This window comes from Typopeltis vanoorti, chromosome 19 (assembly GCF_054136105.1).
Source record: "Typopeltis vanoorti isolate ZY-2024b chromosome 19, IOZ_Tvanoo_1.0, whole genome shotgun sequence".
In the NCBI taxonomy this organism is placed as follows: Eukaryota; Metazoa; Arthropoda; class Arachnida; order Uropygi; family Thelyphonidae; genus Typopeltis; species Typopeltis vanoorti.
Genome location: NC_143567.1, coordinates 91,587,908 through 91,614,524, shown reverse-complemented (window position 1 = coordinate 91,614,524; position 26,617 = coordinate 91,587,908). Strand labels below are relative to the sequence as shown.

The window sequence follows — 26,617 nt, the reverse complement described above, 5'->3', positions numbered from 1 at the left end:
TTAGAGAGCAAAAGGAAAGGGTGAAAGAAATGATTGTTGTGGCAGGTACGAATGATTTGAAAGGAGATAAAATGGAAATGATAGAAGACCTGAATGAATTGTTTGAGGTAGCAAAAGAAAAGAGTGAGAGAGTTAGAATGATTAGTCTTTTGCCACAGTATGACAGTGAAATGTTTAAAAGGAGGGCTATAATTGCAAATGACTTTATGCGTGGGTTATGTATGACGAGTGGTGTGGAATTTGTGGATGTGTGGAGTGAGTTTGATGGGCGAAAGGATCTATATAAGATGGATGGCTTGCATTTGAATGGTTACGGTGTAAGAAGACTTGAGAAAGTGTTGCTGAATGTAGTGGATGTGCAAACTCAGGGAAACTAGATTTGTTGGGGGGGGGGAGTAGAGATACAGTCCTTATGGAGGCAGTTGAATGTAAGAATGAATATAATATGCCAGAGCAAATAAGGACAACAAATCTGAGTGGGATAGTTAATATAAGGCATCAAGGTAGGGTTGGGGCTAATGGGGGTCTTAAATTCATGTACACTAATACTAGGAGTATTAGGAACAAGAAGGAAGAGTTTTTGGCCATGGTTGGCACTTCCAGACCCCAGGTTATAGGTATTAGTGAAACATGGCTGACTGTAGATGATATAACTAGTGGGATTGAATGTGATGGGTATAGTGTTCAGGAATGACAGAGAGAATAAAATGGGGGGAGGAGTATTGTTGATGATAGCTGATGAGCTCCAGCCAAGGAGAATAGAAGTTGAATTGCAGGATAGAGAAAAGAGCACATTTGAGGCCATTTGGTGTGAGATTGTGGCTAGCAGAACTAAATATACAATTGGGTGCTGCTATAGACCAGGTGATGGAAAAGATGGTGGTGACAGTATGCACAAGCAAATAGAAGAAATGGGTGGAAGGAGGGTGATTATTATGGGAGATTTCAACTATGGTCGCATTGATTGGAGTGAGGAGAGGACACACGGAAGGAAGGAACTGGATTTTATGCGGTTATTAAGGGATAACTATCTGCGACAGCATGTAATGGAAAATACTAGGGGTCAGAGAGTGCTTGACCTAGTAATTACATCTGAGGATTTGGCTGTAACAAATATGACCACGTTGCCACCAATCGGTGAGAGTGATCATAGGGTCTTAACTTGGGAGGTGGCTAAAGGTGTAGAATTTTCAATTAAGACAGGGTACATGTGGAATTATCGGGCTGGAAAGTATGACAAGCTTAGGAGTTTGATTGGTTCAGTGCCATGGCATGTACAACTGCAAGGACTAGAAGTTGATAGTGCATGGGAGGTAGTTAAGAAGTGCTTGCATGAAGCAATGGCTGACTGTATACCTAGAGTCCGAATAATAAATCAAGTAGGGGTTAAATGGATGAATAACACCATTAAGCTTGAGTTGCAAAAAAAGAAACAACTATGGAGGGAATTTAAGGAGAAGGGTGACCGGCAGGCACATGAACGGTATAAAGCACAGGCCAGAAGGGTGACGAGTGTGGTAAGAAAAGCAAAAAAAGGATTACGAAAGAACATTGGCCATGCAGGCTAAAGAGAATCCTAAACAGTTTTTTAGATATGTAGCAAGTAAAAGGAAAAATGTACATGGCAGATTGATTTTAAAGAATGCCGATGGTAGGGAGGTAATTTATAGTATAACCAAGTGAAAAACTTTTAACAACTATCTATCTCTAATCCAGAGTATTATAATTATAAGGTGTGGCACCTTTTGGCAACTCGTATAGAAAAATATTACTTCTATATTACTTCTGCATTACTGCAAAACTGATGTAAGAGCTATTGCTCTTACATCAGTTTTGTCTAAAATTAATGGAGAAGGCTATCAACAGTCAGGTTCTTGAACACCTTGAGAACTTTTGTCTAATTAATGACCACCACTATGGATTTTGCCACTCCAAATCCACAGAAGATCTCCTAGTCTACATTGCTCACATTTGGATCCTTCTTTGGAAAGGTTTGGAGAAATCCATGCTGTTGCTTTTAATAGGGGTCTGGCATCAAGGGCCTCTCAATAAGTTACCATCATCGTCCTTGTATAAATGAATCACCAGTTTCTCTGTGATTCATCTCTACATTTAATGGTGGATGGTGTTCTCCTCAGAGAACACCATTTTCTTACTCTGCTGGTGTCCCTCAGGATTCTGTTAGTTCACCCACCCTCTTCCTGATTTATATAAATGACCTACTCTCATTCATTGTAAACATTATTCATAGTTTTGCTGATGATAGCACATTCCACTTGTCTTACTCATATAACAGGCCTTGCACTGCTCAAACATCTCATGCTTCATGATCATCTATAATAAGTGTTCTGAACATAGATCTTAACAGTATCCTTGAGTGAAATCAACCGAGTCAACTTCAATATTTCCAAAACATGGTTTATTTTTTTTTTATTTGTTTTCCTGTAAAAAAAATATCTCAGATCTTCTCTGCTTGCTTTTGATACTGAACTCAACTGTCAAGACCAAATCTCTCTTCTTGTACTGACTCTTACTCCAAAGCTTTCTTGACAATCACAATCATATCACTTCTACAGCATTAACAGCTTCCAAAAAAACTTGACATCCTTTTCTGGTCAAGAAGTTACCTCTCTGCTGAATATTTGTACTTCATCATCATCAACAAATTCCTGATATGTAGTCCATGCGGTTAGCCTAGTGGCTATGCGCTTCGTAACCATATGCCTGGGAAAGGAGTATTCTAGGTTTAATTCCCGTTGATGACGCGAGGAGCTAAGGATCTTCCTTAGCCATAGCCAAGTTAGTCGGTCTTGGGGTGTGGACAGCAGGGTTTTTTCCACCAGTCTATCTGGGGTTTTTCATCCTGCAAGCAGGCAAACCGGTCCATTGAACACACGCGGATTACAGTCAGGAATACTGACCCAGCCATAGGTCTGATTCATCAGCTATGCCGGTTCCGGAGCCTGGATAAAATTTGGGGGGACTGAGATGGTGCCGTATCTCCCCATAAAGGGGACTCACGGCCGTGTATCATCATATGATTATTATTATTATTCCTGATATGTATATACCTTCAAGGGGTGTACAGGATATGATAGTACTATATGAAAAATTTACATCATTACTAACTTCCTATCTACAATTTTCCTTCAAATCAGTCTGTTACTTGTCAAGACTCCAACATTATCAGATCTTATATTTCTATCGTCTAAGGCACTCTGTACTGTATCAATCCACCTACATCTTGATCTTCCCTGTCTTTTTTCCTGCCATCCTGGCAGAGAACGCTTGTTTTGCTAATCTTTCCTATTCTGCTTAAGTGACCATACTATACTACCTAAAATTAGCTCTGCTAATGCATTTCTAGATGCTGACAATACCAAGGTCTTTCCTAATATCCTCGTTTTTAATATGATATTGCCATTGCTGCCATCTGTTCATGCCCCTAATCTTTCTCAGGACTTTCATATCTCTAGTCTTTGGTCAAGTGTTTTACTTCTAACCTAGCTCTCATATTCATAAGTTAAAATTGGTTTAAACACTGTCTTGTATACAGGTAATTTAGTGTTTTGGCTAATTTCTCTCTTATTCCATATAAATTTATTCAATTGACTTTCTACCATACCAGCTTTGTTGATTCTGTTGTCTATTTCCATATTTAACTTACCGTCTTCACTAAAAATCGTGCCTAAGTAGCTGAAATGTACCACCAAATAAAAAATGATGGTACATTTGTACCTTTGTGTACAAATATCAAATCTAACATTTGAATACTGCTCTAATGTAGGGGGTAGTGCACCTGAGACCTCCCAAAAAATTCTTGATGTGTTCAGAACAGGGGCAGTCCAGTTGTTCAGTGACACTTCTCTTAAAGACTCTCTTCAGCCAGTATCCCATAGAAGATAAATATTTTGCATTGTGTCTCTTTTACAGATATTTCCATGGGCATTGTTCAACAGAAAACTAGCATTCATTATGCCTCATATTTCTGCTGGATCTACAGGGACTTGTACTACACTGCTCAGAATCCTTTTACAGTTGAACTGCATAGTCACTGAACCTGCTACTCCCAGACATCTTTCATTCCTTCCACTGCAATTCTGTGGAACAGTCTGTCTCCCTCATGAAGCATATCCAAAGGACTACAATCTTTAACAGTTCAAGGAGAACAAGATTACTGTATTCATGACCCTGCCTTCACATGGCATCTGTTTCCTCTAAGCTCTTCTGCCTTTTGTATGTGTGATAAATAATTATTATTACTACTACATCCTCCAGGGATTCTGAGGACTCATCATGGGATGGCACACTACTCTACTTTGCTAAATACATTTCATCCTCTCCACTACTACTTAATTCTCCAACTACATTTCATCCTCTCCACTACTACTTAATTCTCCAACTACAACACTACTACCATCAACGACTTCAATCGCTCATCATCACCACCAACAATAGTATTTTTTGTCTGTAAATTGCATGTGTTCTTAAGGCCGATTTGTCGTTACGCGGGATGAAAAATCCGAGTTTCTGGGTTTTTTGTATGAGATCAGCTAACTCGCCTTCAACTGAAAAAGCCCATATAAGGATTCCCCCTCGTCATGACAAGAATCAAACCTAGGTCTTTTCCAATCGAAGGGTGCAATGTTCCATTGTTCTTCCAATTGCACTACAGCGGCTTAATAAATAAATAAATATTACTATTACTATTACTATTATTACGGGCAACTCCAGGGAGTCATTGGACTCATCGAGGGAGGCCCCAAATCATATTCATCACAACTATTTGACATTCATACAGTATCTATCATACCTCGCCTTAAACTCATTCACTGTCACAGCATCCACCACAGACTCAGGGAGCGCATTCCACTCATTCACTACTCTAAAAGTAAAGAACCCAGCTCTAACACCTTTACTAACCACACTTTTGCCCAGTTTCCATGGATGTCCCCTAGTCCTCCCACAACCAGCCCTGTACTCAAAAATATCTTCTGAATTAATTTTATAGAAACCCTTCAGTAATTTGAATGTCTCAATCATATCTCCCCTCCTCCGCCTATCAACCAATTTTTGCAACCCACAAATCCTCAACCTGTTCTCATACGGTTCATTCCACAGACCTGCTATCATCGTGGTCACTCGCCTCTGGATCCTCTCCACCTCCTCCCCATCAAGAAGAAACCTAGGTGACCAAATCTGAGCACAGTAGTCTAGATGGGGTCTTATCAAGGCTGGATACAGAGGAACAATAACCTGCTTGTCTCTGCTTGTCATCATATTCTTCAGCAACCAAGTGATTTGATGAGCTGTTTTGGTCACTTTTGCAATGTGTCCCCTAAATTTCAATTCCTTATCTACCAACACTCCTAAATCTCGTGCCTCATCAATTTCCTGGAGCACGGTTCCACCAATGCAGTAAACTGCCGCCAATCTTTTCACCCCAAAATGCATAACCTTACATTTTGCCACATTAAACTGACATCCATTCTCCTTAGCCCAGACCTCCAATCTATCCAAATCATCCTGCAAAATTTTGACGTCATCTGCATTCACTATTGCCCTACCCAACTTCGCATCATCCGCAAACAAATGAACTGTTCCTCTCAGATAATTTCCTATATCATTTATGAACAAATTAAACAGCAGTGGTCCAAGAACAGATCCTTGTGGCACACCACTAGTCACAGGCCGTCTTGTGGACTCTACTCCCGAGTAAACCACTCTCTGATATCTCTCCGTCAACCACCCTCCTACCCATCTCACCAACCCTATGTCCATTCCCATATGCTGCAATTTACTGATTAGAATTCCATGTGGAATCCTGTCAAAGGCCTTGGCAAGGTCCAGTAGAATCATCGTAAACCCATTACCCTTATCCAGTTCAGCCGTCACTGTGTTATAATACGTGAGCAAGTTACTGAGGCATGACCTACCCTTCACAAAACCATGCTGTCCCCGATACAGTATCCCATTTTCTTCTATCCAATCTTGTATTTTCCTCTTGACTATTTTCTCTAAGACCTTGACAATGATTCCTGATATGCTAATCGGTCGGTAATTTACTACAGCAGTCTTGGAACCACCTTTATGCAGTGGAACTATTTTCCCCTCTTTCCACCCGCTCGGGACTAACCCAGACCCGAGACTCAAATTAAACAAAATGGTCAAGGGTACTGACAATTCTTTAGCTGCTTCTCGTACAACACGAGCTGGTATACCATCCAATCCCACAGATGTATTGACATTGAGGTTATGAAATAGACTACTCACCTCCACTTCATTAACCACAATTCCCGTATAATCTACTGGTTTATTCGTTTCTGCAATGTCACCACCTGTTTTGACCTTTATTGTGGTCTCTTCAGTGGGAGCCAACCCAGAGGTGGTAACAAGGCTGAAGTAATGCAGAAATCATATTTTTCTATATGAGTTGCCAAAAGCTCTCACACCTTATTATTATAATACTCTGGATTAGAGATATATAGGTTAAAAGTTGATAGATAGTTGTCTGGCTCCCACTGAAGAGACCTCAATAAAGGTCAAAACTGGTCTGGGTAGTGACCCTTCCCATAATGCATAGCATTATACATGCCTGCAAGGAGATGTGCTTTGCATTATGTAATACTAAGGCAAGTGATGTGAAGTCATATCACCTTTACCACGAGTTGTCCCAGTCCTGAAAATACTTCAGGATCAAACTTTGTTTGCTTACACTTGGATAAAGGATTAAACCAAGTATATAATTTCTTGGTATCTTTAACTTAGAACAAAAATCTTTGCCTCTCTTCCTGCTTGGTCAGTAAAATTTGAAAAAGGGAGCCAATTAGAATTATGGACATTGAAATCAGAAAGATGACTTCACTGTTTGGAAATTATGACTGACTGTATGAAATCAAGCTTTAAAGTTTTTGGAAGTTAAAAAAGGTCAGAATGATTTCAAAATTGGGAGAACAGCAGAGGTAGTAGATGAATGAAACAAAATGTGGTAAAAAAAAAATTAAGCTATAGGAGGTCAAAAAGATGAGATTTTAGGTTAGACATCCTTTGGCAAGGAATATCAGAACACATAAAAGCACAAGAACCTCCCTTATGGCAGAAGAAATCATAAAGGGTATAATTTGGATAGTTAAAAATAGCTCTGGTTGATTTAACAGAAATTTGAGGTTTAGTCAGAAACAGATTATCAGGTTTAGATGACTGAAGATGATGATGCACGTCATTTAAGTTACTGCTGATACCATGGATGTTTGTAAAGTGAACATGAAGGATTTTTTTTGTGTAATTTTTAAGATACAATTTTTTATTTTTTTTTTGAATTTTAGAGGGACATTTATTTTTTTGTTGAACCACAGAGACTATACCTATTTAGACTTAGTTTCATGTTTAGTGTTACAAAAACTGAAGAGAAAAAGGGAAGAGTAAACTCTTGAACATGTCGCCAGTTTCCAACCACAATGTGGCCTTGAGAGTCGTCCTGCACCCCCTCCCCCCACCACATACTATTACATGAACTCCCTCCAGGCATGACTTGGCAGTGTAGTTAGCAGCGAGATTATGTGCTGTTTGAAACCTCCTAAAAGGCGCATCGGCATCTGGCTCGGTTCCGTACACTACATGATAGCCAGCCTGTGGAAGTACTTTACTGCTGTGACGTCGAAGGTAGGTACACTGAATATCCCTGCAGTATGTTTGGTATGCCCTCAAAGAGTAGCACTCATGCTGCATGCTGAAAGCTGGGAGAGGGGAACTGGAACTCTTCCTCTGGCAGTTAGACATAGAAGTAACCACTTCAGGTCCCCAATAAGGTGGTGGTATTTCACTGGACAATGAAAGTCATTTACCACTTATATTCATCATAATTTCTAGTTTGGTTACTTGTCTGAGTGTGAAATAAAGTTATGACCTCGAGTGAGAACACTAGCAACTTTTGTGAGAGATTGATGTAAATTTACGCTGAATTTAACAATGCGGTCTAGATAAAGTTATATTCAGAGTGTTGTACAGATGTTGAAGAATATCAAATTTTTCAAGTGCCAGGTACTTGATCACAGCAGATCAAAAATGCACTTGCATGAAAATCTCTGAACAGTGCTTGGAGCAATTTAACAAGAATAAAACTGATTTTGTGCATAGATTTATTACTGTGGATGAATTGGATTTACCATTACACACCAGAATCCAAACAGCAGTCAAAACAGTGCACAGAAGCTGGTTGTTCGGCACAAAAAGATAAAGTCCATTCCATCAGCAGGAAAGGTCATGGCATCGTGTTTTGGGATGCTAAAGGCATTTTGTTTATTAATTATCTTGAAAAGGGTAAAACAATAACCAGGGAATATTATTCCAATCTTTTAACCAGACTAGATGAATAAATTTGTGAGAAAAGACTTGGTTTGCAGAAGAAAAATATCATCTTTCATCAGGACAATGCACCTCCCCACAAAGGTGTTTTCGGCAATGGGAAAATTAAGGGATCTGCACTATGAATTGTTGGAACATATCCACCCTATTCCCCAGATTTGGCTCCCTCTGACTTCTATCTCTTCCCAAAACTAAAACTCTTCCTTGCTGGTCAGGTTTTTCTTTGAATTAAGAGGTGATTGCAGCTGTAGAGGGGTATTTTGCAGATCTTACTGAGAACCACTACAGGGACGGGCTAATGGCTTCGGAGCGAGGCATCACCGGAATAAATGTATTAGTCTTAAGGGAGATTATGTTGAAAAATAAAAATAATTTTGAAATTATAAATTTGTTTTTCCACTGTTAGGCCAAGAATTTTTCAGACCACCCTCGTAATAGCATTTCGTTTCATTCTGCTATATATATATATATAAACATGCTTTTGTGTTATATGTTTTGATCCAAACTTCTGAAGTGAGTTTACATTTAGTCAGATTTAACATTAACTCAGGTTTCTTAGATATACCTTGATCATATAATAGAAAGAAATTCAGTTGCTTATGAACTTATCTGTTACATTTAGTTACCAGAAAACAATAGCATTCATAAACAGATTTAGAAAGTATAACTTCTGGTGCTTTAGTACATCTAGATTACCTTGATGGACCTGTGGTTTCAGTCAGGATTTCTCCATGACTGCAGGTCGTAAAGAGTCCAGCTATTTCTGTCTTGGGCCTCTTCTCCATTTTCTTCCAACTTTCTTAATCATTGGGTCTTCCCACCTTAAGGCTGGTCTTCCAGGTTTCCTTTTGGTATCTCTTGGATACCAGTTTGTAACTCTGACTGTCCATTTGTTGTCTCTCATTCTGGCGAGATGTCCTGCCCATCTTCTTTTGCTGTTGCAGATTGTTTTTATTATATATGCGAGTCCAGACTTCTTCCTGATTTCTGTGTGTCTTACGTGGTCTATTTTGTTTATATTGCATATTCTTCTTTCTATTGCATGTTGAGTTGTTATTAAGCTTTGTTCTTCTTTTAAAGTTGTTCCATGTTTCACTGCCATAAGTTAATGCTGGTAAGATGTTACTATTGAAAAGATGGGCTCTTATGTCTATATCTATGTTTTGGTTGTAATTGTTGATTTTATTTTGTTGAAGGCTATCCAAGCAGCTCTTTTTCTCCTTGCTATTTCATATGATATATCATTATTCATTTTTATGGACTGGCCGAGGTAGATGTATTCTTCAACTTTTTCGATGGTGTGAGATTCTAGAGCGATTGTATGATCTTTACAGTATTTGTTTTTCATCCATCTTGTTTTGTCAGGGTGTATTTCCAATCCAATTTTTGGGCAGTTTTGGCTTATGTTATTCAGCTTTGATTCTAGATAACATAAATTCAGCATTGATTCTAGTACTTCTAGATAACAAGATTAATCCATATAACTAAACTGGCCCAGCAAAACATTGGTCTGGCTTTTCTAATTGGATTGCTAGTTTTCCCATGGGGGGTGGATGATGTTCTCTCTTCAAATTTCCCTATTAATATGTGCATTCCAAAGGGATCTGTTATTTGACCTACCCTCTTCCTTATAAATAACCTCAAATCCTGTCCACAATTTTGCTGATGATAGTACTCTTCCTTCCTCCTACTCGTTTCAAGAAAAGTTATAATCAGTATGCTCTAAACTGTTATCTACATACCATCCATCAATGGGGGGGCAATGAAAATCTAGTCATTTTCAATGCTTCCAAATCAAAATTTTGTTCTTAGGGAAAAAAGACCTGGCTTTCTCTTCTTGGGCTGATATTTATTCCAGACCTTACCTAGCACAAAACCCATAACTTGAATAGCATCCTCAGGTTCCAAAAAACTCACAGTCTTTTTTTCCTCAAGATGTACAAATTGTACTTTGTACAAATAACACCAAATCAGCCCTTCCTTGGAATACTGCTCACATCTGAGGTGGTGCACCAAAAATCACTCTAAAATTTCTTGATACTATCCAGAAAAGGACAGTTTGGCTAATCAACAACCCCCCCCCCTTTCTCACAGATTCTCTACAGCCACTGTCTAAGAGATGGTCAGTTTCTGCAGGTGTTTCTTCTAGAGATATTTTCATGCATGTTATTCAAGAGAACTGGCATCCATAATTCTTCCTCCCCATTTCTGTTAAACTTACAATAACACATACAATAACTGCCCAACATCATTTTTACATTTGAAATGCTGACTCACTGAATCCACTCCTCCAGTTTGTCTTTCATTCCGTCTACCTCAGATCTCGGGAACAGCCTTCCCGGTGAAACATTTCTCAAAGACTATAACCTGGAGCTCTTCAAGAATATAATCTGATTATTTTCTCTTGACTCCTGCTAACACATGACATTGATATGCTATGCTTTCCTGAATTTGTGTGTGAGGGATATAAAAAAAAGTTGGTAAATTAGAACAAAAGACTTCGGGTATGTTGAGGACATCGGAAAAATTTCCTCCAGTTAATTTTAAATTTATATTCTTTATACTTTGTATTTTAATTTTGAAATACAATATATCAAGAAGGGGTGCTTAAGGGTCTAAGCAGTATAACTGAGAGGAGACCTCCACATAGCCTTTAAAGGAATACGGAGAACCAACCAGGGCTTCTAACCTATTGTCCAATCCTCACCTTCTCGTGGTGCACCCTGTTGGGTATCTACCTGGATACTGAACGAACGAGGATGGGCTGGCAATTTGGGATTTAGCCGACCAAATTGTATTCTTCTTGGCTTAGACCAATATAGGAAATGATGGTACAACATGACAAAATTTCATGCCAGCTGGGGCATCGCCCGGTTAAACAAGGAGTCCCCCCCCCCGTTGTTTTCATCAGGGAAAACATCAAAAAGTCAGCTACTGGAACAAATCTGAAAACACACCCCAACTCAACATCACCAGAGTTAAAGATTGGTACTATCAACATAAGATGCCTGAATGGCAAAGAAATGGAACTGGCTGAAGAATTAGATAAGTACCAGATCGACATAATAGGGGTGACAGAAACAAAAAAGACAAAAACTACTGAGATCATTCTGAGCAATAAATACAAAATATTATATTCAGGAAATGATAATCAGGGAAAAGAAGGAGTAACCATAGTATTCAACACAAAATACGAGGATAATCTTCTTGAATAGTAGGCAGTCTCAAGTAGAGTGATGGGTACAAATATCAGAATGGGGAATTGGACAATGAGACTTATTTGTGCCTATGGTCCCACAGACGGTTCTACTAAGATAGAAGTGGAGGAATTTTTTGAGGCTTTAGAAAAAGCAACTGACACAATGAAAAAGGAAAAGTTGGTCCTTGTTGGGGTTCTAAACAGCAGAGTAGGAAATGATTGTCAGACATACAAAAATATTTTGGGAAAATTTGGAGAAAGGTTATTAAAGAAAAAATGAAAGAGTTTGAGAACAGGAACCAAACTTTGGAGATTCAGTGGTAAGCCTTGAAGAAAACCTTGATTGATTCAGACAGAGAGGCATGTGGTGAGGTTATCTGCAAGAAGAGAAAAATCAGAACTCCATGGTAGACACAGGAAGTTAAAGAGGCAGTGAAGGAAAAGAAGAAAGCATATCAAAAGTTCCTGGCAAATAAGTCAGCTTTTGCTCTTAGAGAATACAGAGACAAATGTAAGAAAGCGAAACACTGTGTAAAACTAGCTAAACAAAAGTCATGGGAGGACTTTGGCATGAACATAAAAAATAAATATCAAGAAGGTGGTAAGATATTCTGGAGGTTGTTGAAGAAGCTTAGAAATGGAGTAAAGAGTGCTGTAACAGGAGTTAGAGATGATAAAGGTGACATGAAAAACAGGAGAATAAGATACCCTTGAAGTATGGCATAATTACTTCGAAAAATTGCTAAATGAAACAAACAGTGATAGCACATTGGTAAAAAACACTCAACAGGCATACAGTCAGGAATACATACTTGAAGTAGAAAAAGCCATCAAAGGCTGGAAATGCAGAAAGGCAGCAGGAGTAGATGAGATATTTGACCAGAAATGCTGAAGTATGATGGTATAAAAGTCTTACAGTCGCTGCACTGCATAGTTCAGAAGGCCTGTACAGAGGGACGAATTCTTGATGATTGGAGTAGAGCTCTAATAGTACCCATATATAAAAAGGGAAATAAAACTGAATGTGAGAATTACAGGGGTATTTCCCTACTGAGTGTTCCTGGGAAGATCTATGCAAGCATACTTGAGAAATGATTGAGAATAATTGTGGAAGAAAAGCTTGGTGAAGAACAAGCTGGATTCAGGCCAAATAGAGGCTGTAAGAATAAGATCTTCACTTTACAACAAATAGTTGAGAGAAAAGACAAATGACAGACAAGGTGCCAAGAGAGAAGCTATTCAATACGCTACAGTTATATGGTGTCAATGGGGCATTATATCAAGCAATACTTAGTCTTTATTTGAGTTGGAAGTCAACAGTTAGAATTGAAGGAAGTACAGGAAGGTGGTTTAATGTTAAATCTGGTGTGAGACTAGGATATACATTATCCCTGTCTGTTATTCATTATCTATATGGATCACATTATGAAGGAAAGTGGTATTAAACATGATATCAGAATTGGAGATGTTAATGTCAGCTCTTTGCTTTATGCAGATGATGTTATACTTCTAAATATATCTGCTACAAGTTTGCAAGATTCCCTGACTAAACTGAATGACTGTTGTAATAGATATGGTATGAAGGTCAGCATTAAAAAGACAAAGACAATGAAAATAGGTAGAATTGTTGAAAATGTTGACTGTGTTGTGAACAGGTTACCTGTGGAACAAGTAAAATATTTCAGCTACTTAGGCATGATTTTTAGTGAAGATGGTAAATTAAATATGGATATAGACAACAGCATCAACAAAGCTGGTATGGTAGGAAGTCAATTAAATAAATTCATATGGAATAAGAGAGAAATTAGTCAGAACACCAAATTAGAGTTCAAACAGTGTTCAAACCAGTTTTAACTTTTGGATCTGAGAGCTGGGTCAGTAGTAAAACACTTGACCAAAGACTAGAGACTGCAGATATGAGAGTCCTGAAAAAGATTAGAGGTGTGAACAGATGGCATTAATGGCAATTCAATATTAAAAACGAGGATATTAGGAAAGAACTTGACATTGTCAGCATCCAGGAATGCGTTAGCAGAGCTAATCTCAGGTGGTATGGTCACTTAAACAGAATGGGCGAGGAAAGATTAGCAAAACAAGTGTTCTCTGCCAGGTTGTCTGGAAAACGACCCAGAGGAAGACCAAGATATAGGTGGATTAATACAGTACAGAGTGCCTTAGACGACAGAAATATAAGATCTGATAATGTTGGAGTCTTGACAAGTAACAGACTGATTTGGAGGAAAATTGTAGATAGGAAGTTAGTAATGATGTAAATTTTTCATGTAGTACTATCATATCCTGTACATCCCTTGAGGGGTACATGTCAGGAATTTGATGATGATATATCAAGAATAAAATTAAAACATTTAATGGGCAATTTTTGATAGATTATGACCACTGCTGTTGAGGAATAACAGTCTAATAATTTAAACACAGTACTAAACATGAAGGTTTTCTTAATCTAAGTAATAAGAAGTGAAATCTTATACTAATGTTACACAAGTTCTCCATTCAAGATGCACATAATGTTTTCAGTATTCTTACCTAGTTTCACAGTGTATATTTTTAATGCTAATTTTTGTAACAAATTATTATTATTATTGGCTACTCCATGGAGTCGTTAGATTCATCGAGGAAAGCCTCAAACATCATGCTAAATACTATACAACATTTGCACAGTATCTATCATACTTTGCTTTGAACTCATTCACAGTCATGGCACCCACAACAGACTCTGGCAACCTATTCTACTCATTCATTACTCTCCAACAAAAAAATCTAGTTCTAACACCCTTGCTCAGTTTTCAAGGATGGCCCCTAGTTCTCACACCACCACCAGACCTGTTCTGAAAAATTTCCTCTGTATTAATCTTGTAAAAGGCCTTCACTAATTTGTATGTCTCAATTATATTACCCCTTTTCTGCCTGTCAACCAATTTCTGTAACCCACAAATCTTCAGCCTCCTGTTTTTGTAAGGTTGATTCCACAGACCTGCTATAACCTTGGTCACTTGCCTCTGGATCCTCTCCACCTCTTCCTCATTGTCAGGAAACTCAGGTGATCAGATCTGTGTGCAGGAGTCAAGTTGGGGTCTTATTAAGGCTCAATAAAGAGGAATAATAACCTGCTTATCAGTCCGCGCAGTTAGTCTAGTGGCTTTGCACTTCACAATCATATGACTCGGGAAGGAGTGTCCCAGGTTCGATTCCCGTCGAAGACATGAGGAATTTGAGGATCTTCCTCAGCCATAGCCAAGTTAGCCAGTCTTGGGAGTAGGCAGCAGGGTTTTTTCCGTCAGTTTATCTGGAATTTTTCATCCCGCAAGCAAGCAAACTGGCCCCATGAACATATACTGCTACAGTCAAAAAATATATCCCCCCCCCCCAAGTGGCAGGCTAGGCGACAGGTTGGTTGGGAGTGGTATTAACAATAAGTCACGTCCAAGTAACACGCGGACACTGCACAGGAAGCGGGAATAACGCTTAGTGAAAGAAGAATAACCTCCTTGTCAAAGTATTCTTCAGTAATCAAGAAATCTGATGAACTTTAACCTTTAACTTCCTGTTCACTAACACTCCCAAATCTCTGGCTTCATCAATTTCCTAGAGTATAGTTCCATCAATATGGTGTACAGCTGGTAATCTTTTCACCCTCCAAAATGCATAATCTTACACTTTGCCACATTAAAGTGACATCCATTCTGATTTACCTAGCCTGTCAGTCAATCCAAAATTTTATCCTGCAAAATTTTAGCATCATCTTTATTAACTACTACTTCTTCTTCTAGCTTTACAACTCTTTATGAGTTTTAGCTTGCAAAACAATTTTTAACCATTCTTTTCTTTTCTTTGCAATATTCTTCCAATTCTTAATTTTTAAAGTTGTAAAGCTCTTTTTGTACATCATCAATCCATCTTTTTCTTGGTCTACCTTTCTTCCTTTGTCCTGATGGTTTCCATTCAAATATTTTTTTAACTCCTCTATCTTTTTCCATTCTTTCTATATGCCCCAACCACACTATTCTTTGTGTCTTTATATATCTCTTTATTAACTACTACTCTATCCAATTTTGCATCATCAGCAAACTGAATAGTTTCTCTGACATTCTTTCCTATATCAGTAATGTACAAATTAAATAGTAGCAGTCCAACAGCAGAGCTCTGTGGCATGCCACTAGTCACGGTTCTTCTACTAGACTCTACTCCCGAATAAACTACATTCTGGTATGTCTTCATCAACCACTCTCTTATCTACTTCATCAACTTAATAGCCATCTTCATGTGCTGCAATTCTTTTATAATTTTTGGTAATTTGCTACATTAGTCTTGGAGCCTCCTTTATGCAATGGAACTATTTTCCACTCTTTCCACCTTCTTGAGACTAACCCAGAGCTGAGACTTAGATTAAACAATGTAGTCAAAGGAACTGACAATTCCCTAGCACCTTCATGTAACACTCCAGCTGGTATACCATCTAATCCCATAGCTGTATTCATATCAAGGGTTTGTAATATGCTATACACCTCCATTTCATTTACCTCAGTTCTTGTATAAGCCTTTGGCTCTCTCTTTCCTGCGATATACCAACCTGGAGGATATACTCTTGCAAATGTTCACTTAGTAATTCTACTATTTTCCCTGATTCAGTTCCCTACCATCGGCATTCATTAAAATCATTCTGCAATAAACATTCTTCCTTTTACTTGCAACATATCGAAGGAACTGTTTGGGATTATCTTTGGTGTGCACTGTAATTTCCTTTCTCACTTTGCTTTTGCCTTTCTTACCACATGGTTACAATTCTGGCCTGTTTTGTATACTGCTCACCTTTCTCCTTGAATTCCCTATACAAATTTTTATTTTTTTTTTATGCAGTTTGCCATTACTTTCCTCAAAGCCCTTTACCATTTCCTATGAACTATCAACATCCCACCCTTGTAGTTTCACATGCCATGGCTCAATCTTCTAAGCTTGTCATAGTTACCAGCCCTGTAATTCCACATATATCTTCTCTTAACTGAAAATTCCACACATTTAGCCACTTCAAGACCATATGATCACTCCCACTGCAGTGGCAGTGTAGTCATATTGGTTATGGACAAATTCTCTGATGCAATTACTAGATCTTACCTATTGTCCTCTTCTGTCGGGAATGGGTTGAGTCTTCCATGTTTCCACAACAACCTCCAGGAGTCTTTGCTTCTTGCATGGCTGGTGAGCTGTCCATAGGTTTGTAATACAGAGTTAACTTTTATTGATGTTATCCATTTAGTTCTTGGTCTTCCTTTTTTTTCTCTTAATCTTGCATACAGAGCGCGGTTGGGTAGTCTTTTTGGTGGAATTCTCTCAAAATGCTTTTGAGATGAAATGTCTCAGAAAAATAAATAAAACAAAATGGACAAAAAAGAAAACAAATGAAACTGTAAGACAAGAACTAAACTATACATACTCATTAATAGAAAAGATCAAAAGAAGACAACTTGCTAGATCTAACACTCTCAAACCCCTAGTACATTTTAGCACATGATGCCTCAGGCAATTATTCCTTAGTAACTGAATAAATTCCATTTCCTTCCTCCCATGTGTCCTCTCCTCCTTCCAATCTATGTTCCAATAGTTGAAATCTCCCATAATAATTAACACCCTCCACTCACTGATCTTAACTGTCAATGCATACTATCTTCATCATCCTTTCCATCTATCTATAGTAGCATTCAACTGTATCTTTTATTCTGCTGGTCTCTATCTCACACCAGGTGGCCTCAAATGTCCTATTTTCACTGGCCTGCAGTTGAACTTCTGTTCTCTTTGGTTACAATTCATCGGCTATCATCAATAATCAATCAATCCTCCCCACATTCTTTTCTCTCTATCCTCTCTGAACACACACTATAGCCTTCACATTCTATCCCACTATCTATATCATCTTCTGTCAGCCATATCTCACTAATGCCAATAACCTTTGGCCAGGATGAGCCAACCAATGCCAAAAATTCCTCCTGCTTGGTCTGAATGCTCCTGACATTAGTGTACATAAAGTGCAAAAGCCCCTTAGGCCCACTGCTATCCTGACACTTTATTCTAACTATTCCATTCTGGTTTGTTACTAGTGGTACCAACTTAGGCATTTTATATATATTCTTACACTCAACTGCCTCGCTGATATCTGCATAACCACTCAATAGCTTCCTTCTTGTATAAGTCATTTTGCTCATCAAACTTATTCCACACATCCACAAACTCCATATTATTACTCCTGCCTAATCTATGCATCGAGTCATTTGCTATTATGGCCCTCCTCCTCAGCTCTACTCTGTCATACCATGGCAACAGACTCCCTATCTTAACTTTCTGATTCTTTTCTTTTGATACTGCCAGTATTTCTTTCATATTCTCCCTCATGCTAAATATTTTTTCTTTCAAATCATTTGTTTCAGCCAATACAATGAACTCCTTCACTTTACTCTTATGTGTTCTAATAGCTTCATTAACATCAAATTTTTGCATCTGGGAACATGATTTGTCAATAGCATCTCATATGTTAGAATTGTAGAAGACTTGCTCCTTGATTTTTCCTTCTCTCTCTCTTAGTCAAGCACTCAGTTCTCTTTTCTTGCACTTCATTCTTTCTGATATCAGCTGATCCACTTGCCAGACGTTTCTGCAGTCATTGCAGCTCCCACTTTGATCTGTATATTACTCTGCATAAGCTATCTCCCTCATTACAGCAAACTCTTCATTCTTTACATCTGTCATGCTACTATTCTTTTGATCAACACTTTTTCTCTCTCTCTCTCTCTCTCTCTCTCTCTCTCAATAATGTAACTTTTAACCCCTGTTTCAATGCTATCTGCTGTTACACCATCACAGACATTTTCACAAATATTCTCTGTTCCATCCACAGCTTCAATCACGTGACATTTTCCCACCTCTATCAATTTTAAAGCCAATTCCATTTGACTTTGGTAATGCAAATTATAGTGCAATATCTGCACTGCATGAAGTACATTTGCTACAGTAGTCATTCAATTTAGCAGTTAAGGAATCCAGCTAATGTGTATTGATCAATTTCAAAGTATACCATCTACATAAAGTGAAAACCTGAGATCATAACTCCAATTTTGATACTGGATTCAATGCCACTTTCTTTCATAATGTACCATGTAGCTGATAAGGAAGAGTGCAGATAACATGTATCTTGTCTCACACCTCATGTTATATTAAGCCATCTTCTTCTTTCTCCTCCATCAGATTATGGGTTGACTCTCCTATGAACAAATTTTTGCCATCTAGGTCTATTTCTTGCCATTTCTGTCATTTCTCTGAAGTTCAATAATTGTGATTTTTCCTTCAAAGACTGCTAAGTTATTTTTGGCCTGACTGTTAATCATCTTGATCCAAAGAGTTCATTCAAAGCTATTCAAAGCAATGTAGTCTCCAAATTTCCTTTCCATAATTTTCTTAGCCACTTCTCAGGTATGTTTACATAAATTTCACCTGGAATACTTAGCAGGGAAATTCTTCTACAATTTACACATTCAGATTTACTATTATTTTTTGAGAGGCTTTATTTCAGCCATTTGGAATCTGACCTTCTGACCAGGCCATGTGAATTATGTAGTGCAGCAACTATGAAAGATTTATACTTCCAAATCTGAGTATATCTGGTTAATATCATCTACTCCAGCTGTTCCACACTTAAGGTTTTTGATAGCTTTTTTTTCTACTTCAAGTATGAACTCCTGATCACTTTTCTGTTGCTGCTTATTTCATTTAACAGTCTTTCCAAATATCCAAAATCTCTTAATCTTCAGTTCTTATATTGCCATTATCACCTGATTCCTTTTACAATAATCTTTCCTTCATTTTTAAGTTTTTCAATAGCGCACCAGAACATTTTGTTACTTTCCCGATATTTATCTTCTATGTTCTTACCCAACTCATCCTGGACTTTTTTTTTTTTTAGCTATTTTTACACAGTATATAAATTTTTCATACATTTTTTTTATATATTTACGTATAGCTTACATATATTTTTCTCTGTATTTGCTCAGAACACAGAGAACACACTTGCCTTGACTTTTTGATATGTTTACAGAAGAAGACATATCATTCTTTTTTTTTCCATTACTACTTCTTTAGCTTTTCCATTTCACCTTGGAGTTCTGATTTTTCTATCCTTGGAGAGAACTGTAGCACATGCATTTCTGTGTTCCAGATTTTGCAACCCTTGGGTGGAAGGGCAATAAATGTGAAAGTTATGATTTATAAGGATTTCACCTATTAGTCTTCTTTGTATCATTAACATGACTAATGTTGACATACTATTTCTGTAATTTAACTGGCAGTTCCACTCATTTCTTATGATGCTTCTTATAGTGGTAATCTTCCCTTCTGTGATGTCTCACTAGCTGATTTTTCATTTTTCACATTGGTTTTTTTTTTTTTTGAATAAACCAATGGGGAAGGGGATATGTTTAATCAGGTGACCAGCTAACATGATATTTTATCATGTTGTAAGCCAATAAAGAATACAATTTAGTTGGATAAGTGTATAGAGGCTTAAGTGCTGTGAAGACATAATGTTGGAGGTTTAATGGATTTTTACAACACTCAGAAAGGATTAAAAAGAATTTAATACTTCCTATATTTCGTCCTAGTCACTAGGACATCTACGGGGATTACAAAAATAACTAATGTAACATAACACAAATATCATACAATACTAAGCCCAACCACGTGGGTGACACTAAAGTCCTATCTAGGTGGAGCACCCTCTAAGGGTGGTTGTAGGTGGCCTGGAATATAAAGTAGGATCTAGTACGGCTTACCAAAAATCCACAAACCCAATTCCCCACTCAGACCTATAGTAGATGCCACCAATGCACCTTGCTACAGACTGTCTAAACAGCTGGCCAACTCTCTGACCCCCCCCCCCTTCACTGGCAGGTCCACTTCCTATATAAAAAAACTCGACCCACTTTAAAGCCCTCATAGAAAATTTAACCTTGAATAAAGCAAACATATTGGTAAGCTTTGATATCTCCTCTTTGTTTACTAATATTCCCTTAACTGACACCTTATCTCTCTTACAAAAAGTTTTCCCTTCTGACATCTTAGATCTCTTTTCCTTTGCCATTAACTCTGGGTATTTTTCTTGGAAGAACAAAATCTACAAGCAGTTAGAGGGAACTGCCATGGGTTCCCCCCTCTCCCACCCCCCCCTTGCCAATTTCTATATGGAAGATTTTGAAAAACGAGCCATAGACTCAGCCCCACTCAAACCTTCTATCTGGCTAAGATATGTAGATGATGTGTTCTCTATTTGGCCTCATGGCCCAGACACATTAGCCTCCTTCCTCAGTCATCTCAATAGCCTACATCCAAGAATCCAGTTTACTATGGAAAAGGAAAAGAACAATTGTTTACCCTTCCTAGACACCTTAGTCACACGCCTGCCTAATGATACACTTGCCTTCACTGTATACAGAAAACCCACACACACAGGCAGATACATTCACAAACTCTCACACCACCACCCCTCTCAACAATATGGCATTATTAAAACTCTTACCAAGAGAGCCCACAATCTTTGTTCCAGTGGAACCGCCCTCACTACTGAGCTTAACTACATACACAACACTTTCCTCTCCAATGGCTACAGCGATCACAGTATCAAAAAAATAATTAGTTCCTCTCCCATTCCCGGTCCTTCTCGTCAACAAGAATTTAAAAATGCCATCACCATACCCTACATCCGTGGCACATTCGAAAACATAGCCAAGATTCTAAAAAAGTACAACCTACACACAGCATATAAACCCCACCGCAAACTTGTTACCCTTATCCGTTCTACAAAAGATCAGCTCCCTCCTCTCTCTCTGCCTGGAGTTTACAAAGTACCCTGTTCCTGTAAGCTGGCGTACTTTGGACAGACAGGCAGATCAGCATCCATCCGCTTAGAGGAACACAAGTCTTATATCTGTAAACACAACTATGGTCATTCAGGCTTGGCTGACCATGTCTTGGACACCACCCACAGAGTATCATGGAAGAAAACCACCATGCTCCACCACAGCAAATTCAAGAAAGAGAGACTATTCTTAGAAGCAACAGCAGCTCTTAGAAATCAACCAAATCTTAATAAATACGGTTGCATTAAGCTTCCGAAAATTTGGGAAACAGTCATCACCAGAGATCCTACTTTATATTCCAGGCCACCTACAACTGCCCTTAGAGGGCGCTCCACCTAGATAGGACTTTAGTGTCACCCACGTGGTTGGGCTTAGTATTGTATGATATTTGTGTTATGTTACATTAGTTATTTTTTTAATCCTCGTAGATGTCCTAGTGACTAGGATGAAATATAGGAAGTATTAAATTCTTTTTAATCCTTTCTGAGTGTTGTAAAAAATCCATTAAACTTCCAACATTATTAGTTGGATAAGCTCCAAATTGCCAGTATCTAAGTAGTCAGTATCCAAATTCAGTACCTGCAAATACTTACCTAACATGGGGCACCACAGGCTAGGGCAAGAACTGTACACTAGGTCTGAAGTTCAGTCTGTTCTTCACATTCCTTGCAGGATATGTAAAGATTTCCTCCCACTTATCTAGCTTTGAACCTTAATTTACCCATAAAACAAATACTTAACATGGAATTCTATATTTAAAAATTTCTTTTTTAATTTTTACAACTGCAACATACCTATACAAATTAGAAATTCATCCTATGTTGATATAAACTTTTTTGTTTAAAATCATTAAGGCACCAATTCCCAAAGTTTGATAAATTTTGAGCATTGCATACATTATAGGTTTGCTACTATTTAATAATTCATAATAACTGATATTAAAATTATTGTATTTGACACTACAAGTTAGTAGAATGAAAGATAGTTTATAAAAAAAAAAAGTAAACTGTAGAGAGATATGGCTTTTAATAGTATTTGAAAAACTGCTTTGATAAAATGTAAGCGAAGGTTTCTGTGCGTAAGCAGTTCTGGAGACAGTTTTTGGTATTGAGACCACATGTTTATTAAACAATAAAAAATAAAAGAGTAAAAAACCCGACAAGTTTCATTTGTCATAAGACTTACATCATCAGGGGTAATAAAAGTTGAACACACAACCAAATTAAACAGTCAATTAGATGTCTTTTTTAACTTCAAAACTATTCATTAATTGAGAACCGAATACAAAATGACAAGTTCGTTGCTGTATGCATGTTGGAACAATGCTAGTTGTTGTCACGTTCTGTGGCTCATGGGTGACATATCCAAGGTCCAAGGCAGTTAAATTTTTGATAAAGGCAGACCAAACTTGATGTATAATCAAGTTTGGTCTGCTTTTTATTGCATTGTGTAGGGATTCTAAGCATTTTTGCAGCTTCTTTAAATTTTCTTGTGAAACAGTTCTTATCAACACATGACATGTTTGTCTGTTGCCAGAGTACTTGATGGCCAGTAGTAGTTGTATGGAATGCTAAGCCTGATTTGTGTTCAACATCTTTTATATGTTCAGCCATGTGGATCTCTCCTGACCTTCCTGTCTGGCCTACGTAACAGATGCCACAAGAACAGTGAATCTGATAAATGTTTGGTTTTTTCACGGGATGATGCTGATGTTTTGGTGGATGTAGGAATCTTGATATTTTTTTGTAGAGAAAGAAAAGCCACTACTACTACTGCCCATCTTAATTTTGTAAAATAAAAGTGAAGTCAGAAATCAGTCAATCAGGTTTCTCCTACATTATTATGTGGAGAAACCTGATTAACCTATACCAGACATATACAAACTTATCCAAAAGAATATAGTTAATACTTATATTCTCGAATCATACCTTTTTCTTTTTTGTCATCATCGTCATCATCATCATCAGATTCATCATCTTCTTTCTCACTTTCATCCTCATCTTTCTTGCGGTGCTCCTCTCGCTCTTCCTGTGAAATTTCAATTATTATAACTTAAAATATACTGGAAGAACACAACTCTAAAAACAACAAAACACAAGGGTCAAGTGAACCAAAAGTTTGGAATTTATGTTTTTATACCATCTTTTCATTCTTTCTTTTGTGTATAAAAAAAGCAACTATATATATATATTCCACGCAGCAAATAAGGCTCTTATGAGCAAAACGATGCATGAATAATAATGTTTTTCAATTGTCATTTTGTTGTAGAATATCTAAATTCATAATATAAATTTTGACAGATTACATAAGTTTATTATAAACTGTTAAATAAATTTTATTTAAATCTTATATTCTGAGAAGAAATATTGAAAATATGACTGCACACTAAATTTGTCTTTTTTTCTTTTTTCCCCCATGTCTTCATCTTTTGATAGATATTACAGTTGCACTAGTAACATTGGTTTTTTCCTACCACTTTTTATTATTATTCTTTATACGGTATCTCCATGCCATCAAAAGACTCATTGCAGGAGACACATTACCCATTATTCACACAATACCTATCATACCTCTCCTTAAACTTATTCTCCATTTGGTCACTCACAACCACCTCTAGCAAGCCATTCCACTCATTCACCACTCTCCAAACAAAGAATCTAGTCCTCACACCCTTAATAACCACACTCTTAAACAACTTCCAGGTGTGACCCCTTTTTCTCCCCACTCTCCTCATGTACTAAAAAATTTCTTTTGTGTCAATCTTATAGAATCCCATTAGTAACTTATAAGTTTCTATCATATCCCCTCTCCTCTGGCTGTTAGCTAAACTCTGCAACACATACACCTTCAATTTATCCTCAGAGGGAGCATTCCACAAATTTGTCACCAGCTTGGTGACTCATCTCTGAATCATCTCTACCACTTTCTGATTCCCAAGAAACTCAGGTGACCAAATCTGTGCACATTAATCAACATTTGGCCTTATAAAGAGAGATAATAGCCCCCCCCCTCCATCTTTACTTGTCAATATGTTCATTAATATACAATTCCTCTGAGCTAGCCAACCTGCAATATGACCTCTAAATTTCAAATCTTTATCAACCATCACCCCAGATAACCTAGCCTCAAAATTTCCTCTAATTCAGTACCATCAATATGATAAAAAAAGTATATATCTTTTCATCTTGAAGTGCATTAACATTCTGCAGCATTAAATTGACAACCATTGTCCTTTTGCCCACACTCCCAATTTACTTAAATCATCCTAATATCTGCATCACCTTTATCAACTATTGTCCTCCCCAGTTTTGCACTGTCAGTAAACAACTGAATATCCCCCATCCCTCAAATCTTTACTCTTATCATTAATGTACAAATCAACAAGTAACTGCATTAGTACAGAGCCCCAGAGAACTTCACTAATCACCCTGATTCCATTCCACCATACACCCACCCTCTAATGTCTATCAGCCACGTCTCATATCCATTCTCATTTGCTTCAACTTATGTAATAGCTTTCCATATGGTATCCTGTCAAATGCCTTTGCAAAGTCCAGCAGTATCATGATGTAGCCATTTCCTATATCCAATTCCACTGTCACCTTATTATAATGTGAATAAATTACTAAGGCAGGAGCTACCTTTTACAAAACCATGCTTCCTTCTATAGTGTATCATATTCCTATCCACCCATTTTTTAATTTAACCACCACTCCAGAGATAGTAACTGGTCTGTAATTTGCTACTTATGTCTTGAAGCCACCTTTATATAATGAAACCATCTTACCCTCTTTCCACTCCCTTGGAACCCTGACAGAGCTGAGACTTAGATTAAACAACTTCATCAGCAGCACTGCAAGTTCTCTTGAACATTCTTGTGGGACACCATCCAGTCCCACTACTGTATTCACACTGATATTTTCAATATGTTGAGTACCTCCAGTCCATCTAACTCAATTTTCACATCAGTGTCTATGACATCAGTAATTGCAAAAAGTTACCACCTGGATGATATATACTTGCAAAATAATCACCACTTAGTAACTCAATAATTTCTTCTACTTTTGTCACTTTCCTACCATTATCACCGAGAAAAGTTATCCTTCCATAATCATTTTTTTCTCTCTCACTTGATATGCAGCAAAAAATTCTTTTGGATTTATTTAACCTACTTCGCTAATTTTTTCTTAAAATCTGATTTAGCCTTCCTTACCATACTAGTTACTGTTCTTGATTGCACTTTGTATTGCTCGTGAGCATACTGATAACCTTTTTGTTTATATTCCTTCCACAATGTGTTACTTTTTTTTTTTGTAGTTCCTGCTTAATATTACCACTCTTCAACTTAATCTCTACTTGGTTTACCCTGCTGATCCTGGGTATGCAGTTTGATACTGCCTCTCTCAAACAATCCCTGACCATTTCTCATGTGCTAATGACATGCATTTCATGTAGATTCTTGTGCCATGCCACTCCTCTAAGCTGCCACCTAAGTTTATCAACACTGAAAATTCAACATGTTGAGCAACCTCTCAGAAAAATGCTGCATGATCACTATCCTTGATTGGAAGTAAAGTTGCCTGTAGTTATTATTATTATTATTATTATTTGACACCTCCAGGGAGTCCAAAGACTCATCGAGGGAGAGTGTGCCAACAGCATCGAACGATTGGTCCCCTTCCAACTACTAACCTTATAGATAGATCTTCTGATATTATTACCAGATCCATCTCAATTGACATCAAGTTTTCTCCTGATTAATTCCTCTTTTAAAATAATAATTATTTTTTTATGTGACTCCCACCAACAAAAAGTTGTAAACCTATAGTATATTAGTTACCACAGGTGAGCTAAGGTTTTTTTTTTATTATTTTATAAATTGTTATTAATTTTTTCATGTAGATTCTTGTGCCATGCCACTGCTCTAAGCTGCCACCTAAGTTTATCAACACTGAAGATATTTATTATTATACATATATTTTTTATATAATCCAGAAAACCTATTTTAGAAACTCAATATGGACTCTTTCAAGCCATTTTATGCCTCTAGTAAATTGGGAGGTGATGGTCTCACACCAGGCAATGAAATTCATCTTACATTTAAAGATAATCACAAACACCTGCAGCCTCTAGGTTAGAG

The 26,617-nt window shown here is 37.5% G+C and overlaps 1 protein-coding gene across 4 annotated transcripts in view; it reads right to left on the bottom strand.

Moving 5' to 3' along the window:
- Positions 1-26,617, bottom strand: part of LOC150096338 (cell division cycle and apoptosis regulator protein 1-like) — a 557,664-nt gene that overhangs the window by 67,023 nt on the left and 464,024 nt on the right. For 3 of the 4 annotated variants that reach the window (XM_090408838.1, XM_090408840.1, XM_090408839.1), the window contains exon 18: positions 23,406-23,505. The exons of the other annotated variant lie outside the window; for it this stretch is intronic. In XM_090408838.1, coding sequence (XP_090264964.1) covers positions 23,406-23,505 — 100 coding nt within the window. The remainder of the gene's footprint in view (positions 1-23,405; positions 23,506-26,617) is intronic. 4 annotated transcript variants of the gene reach the window in all.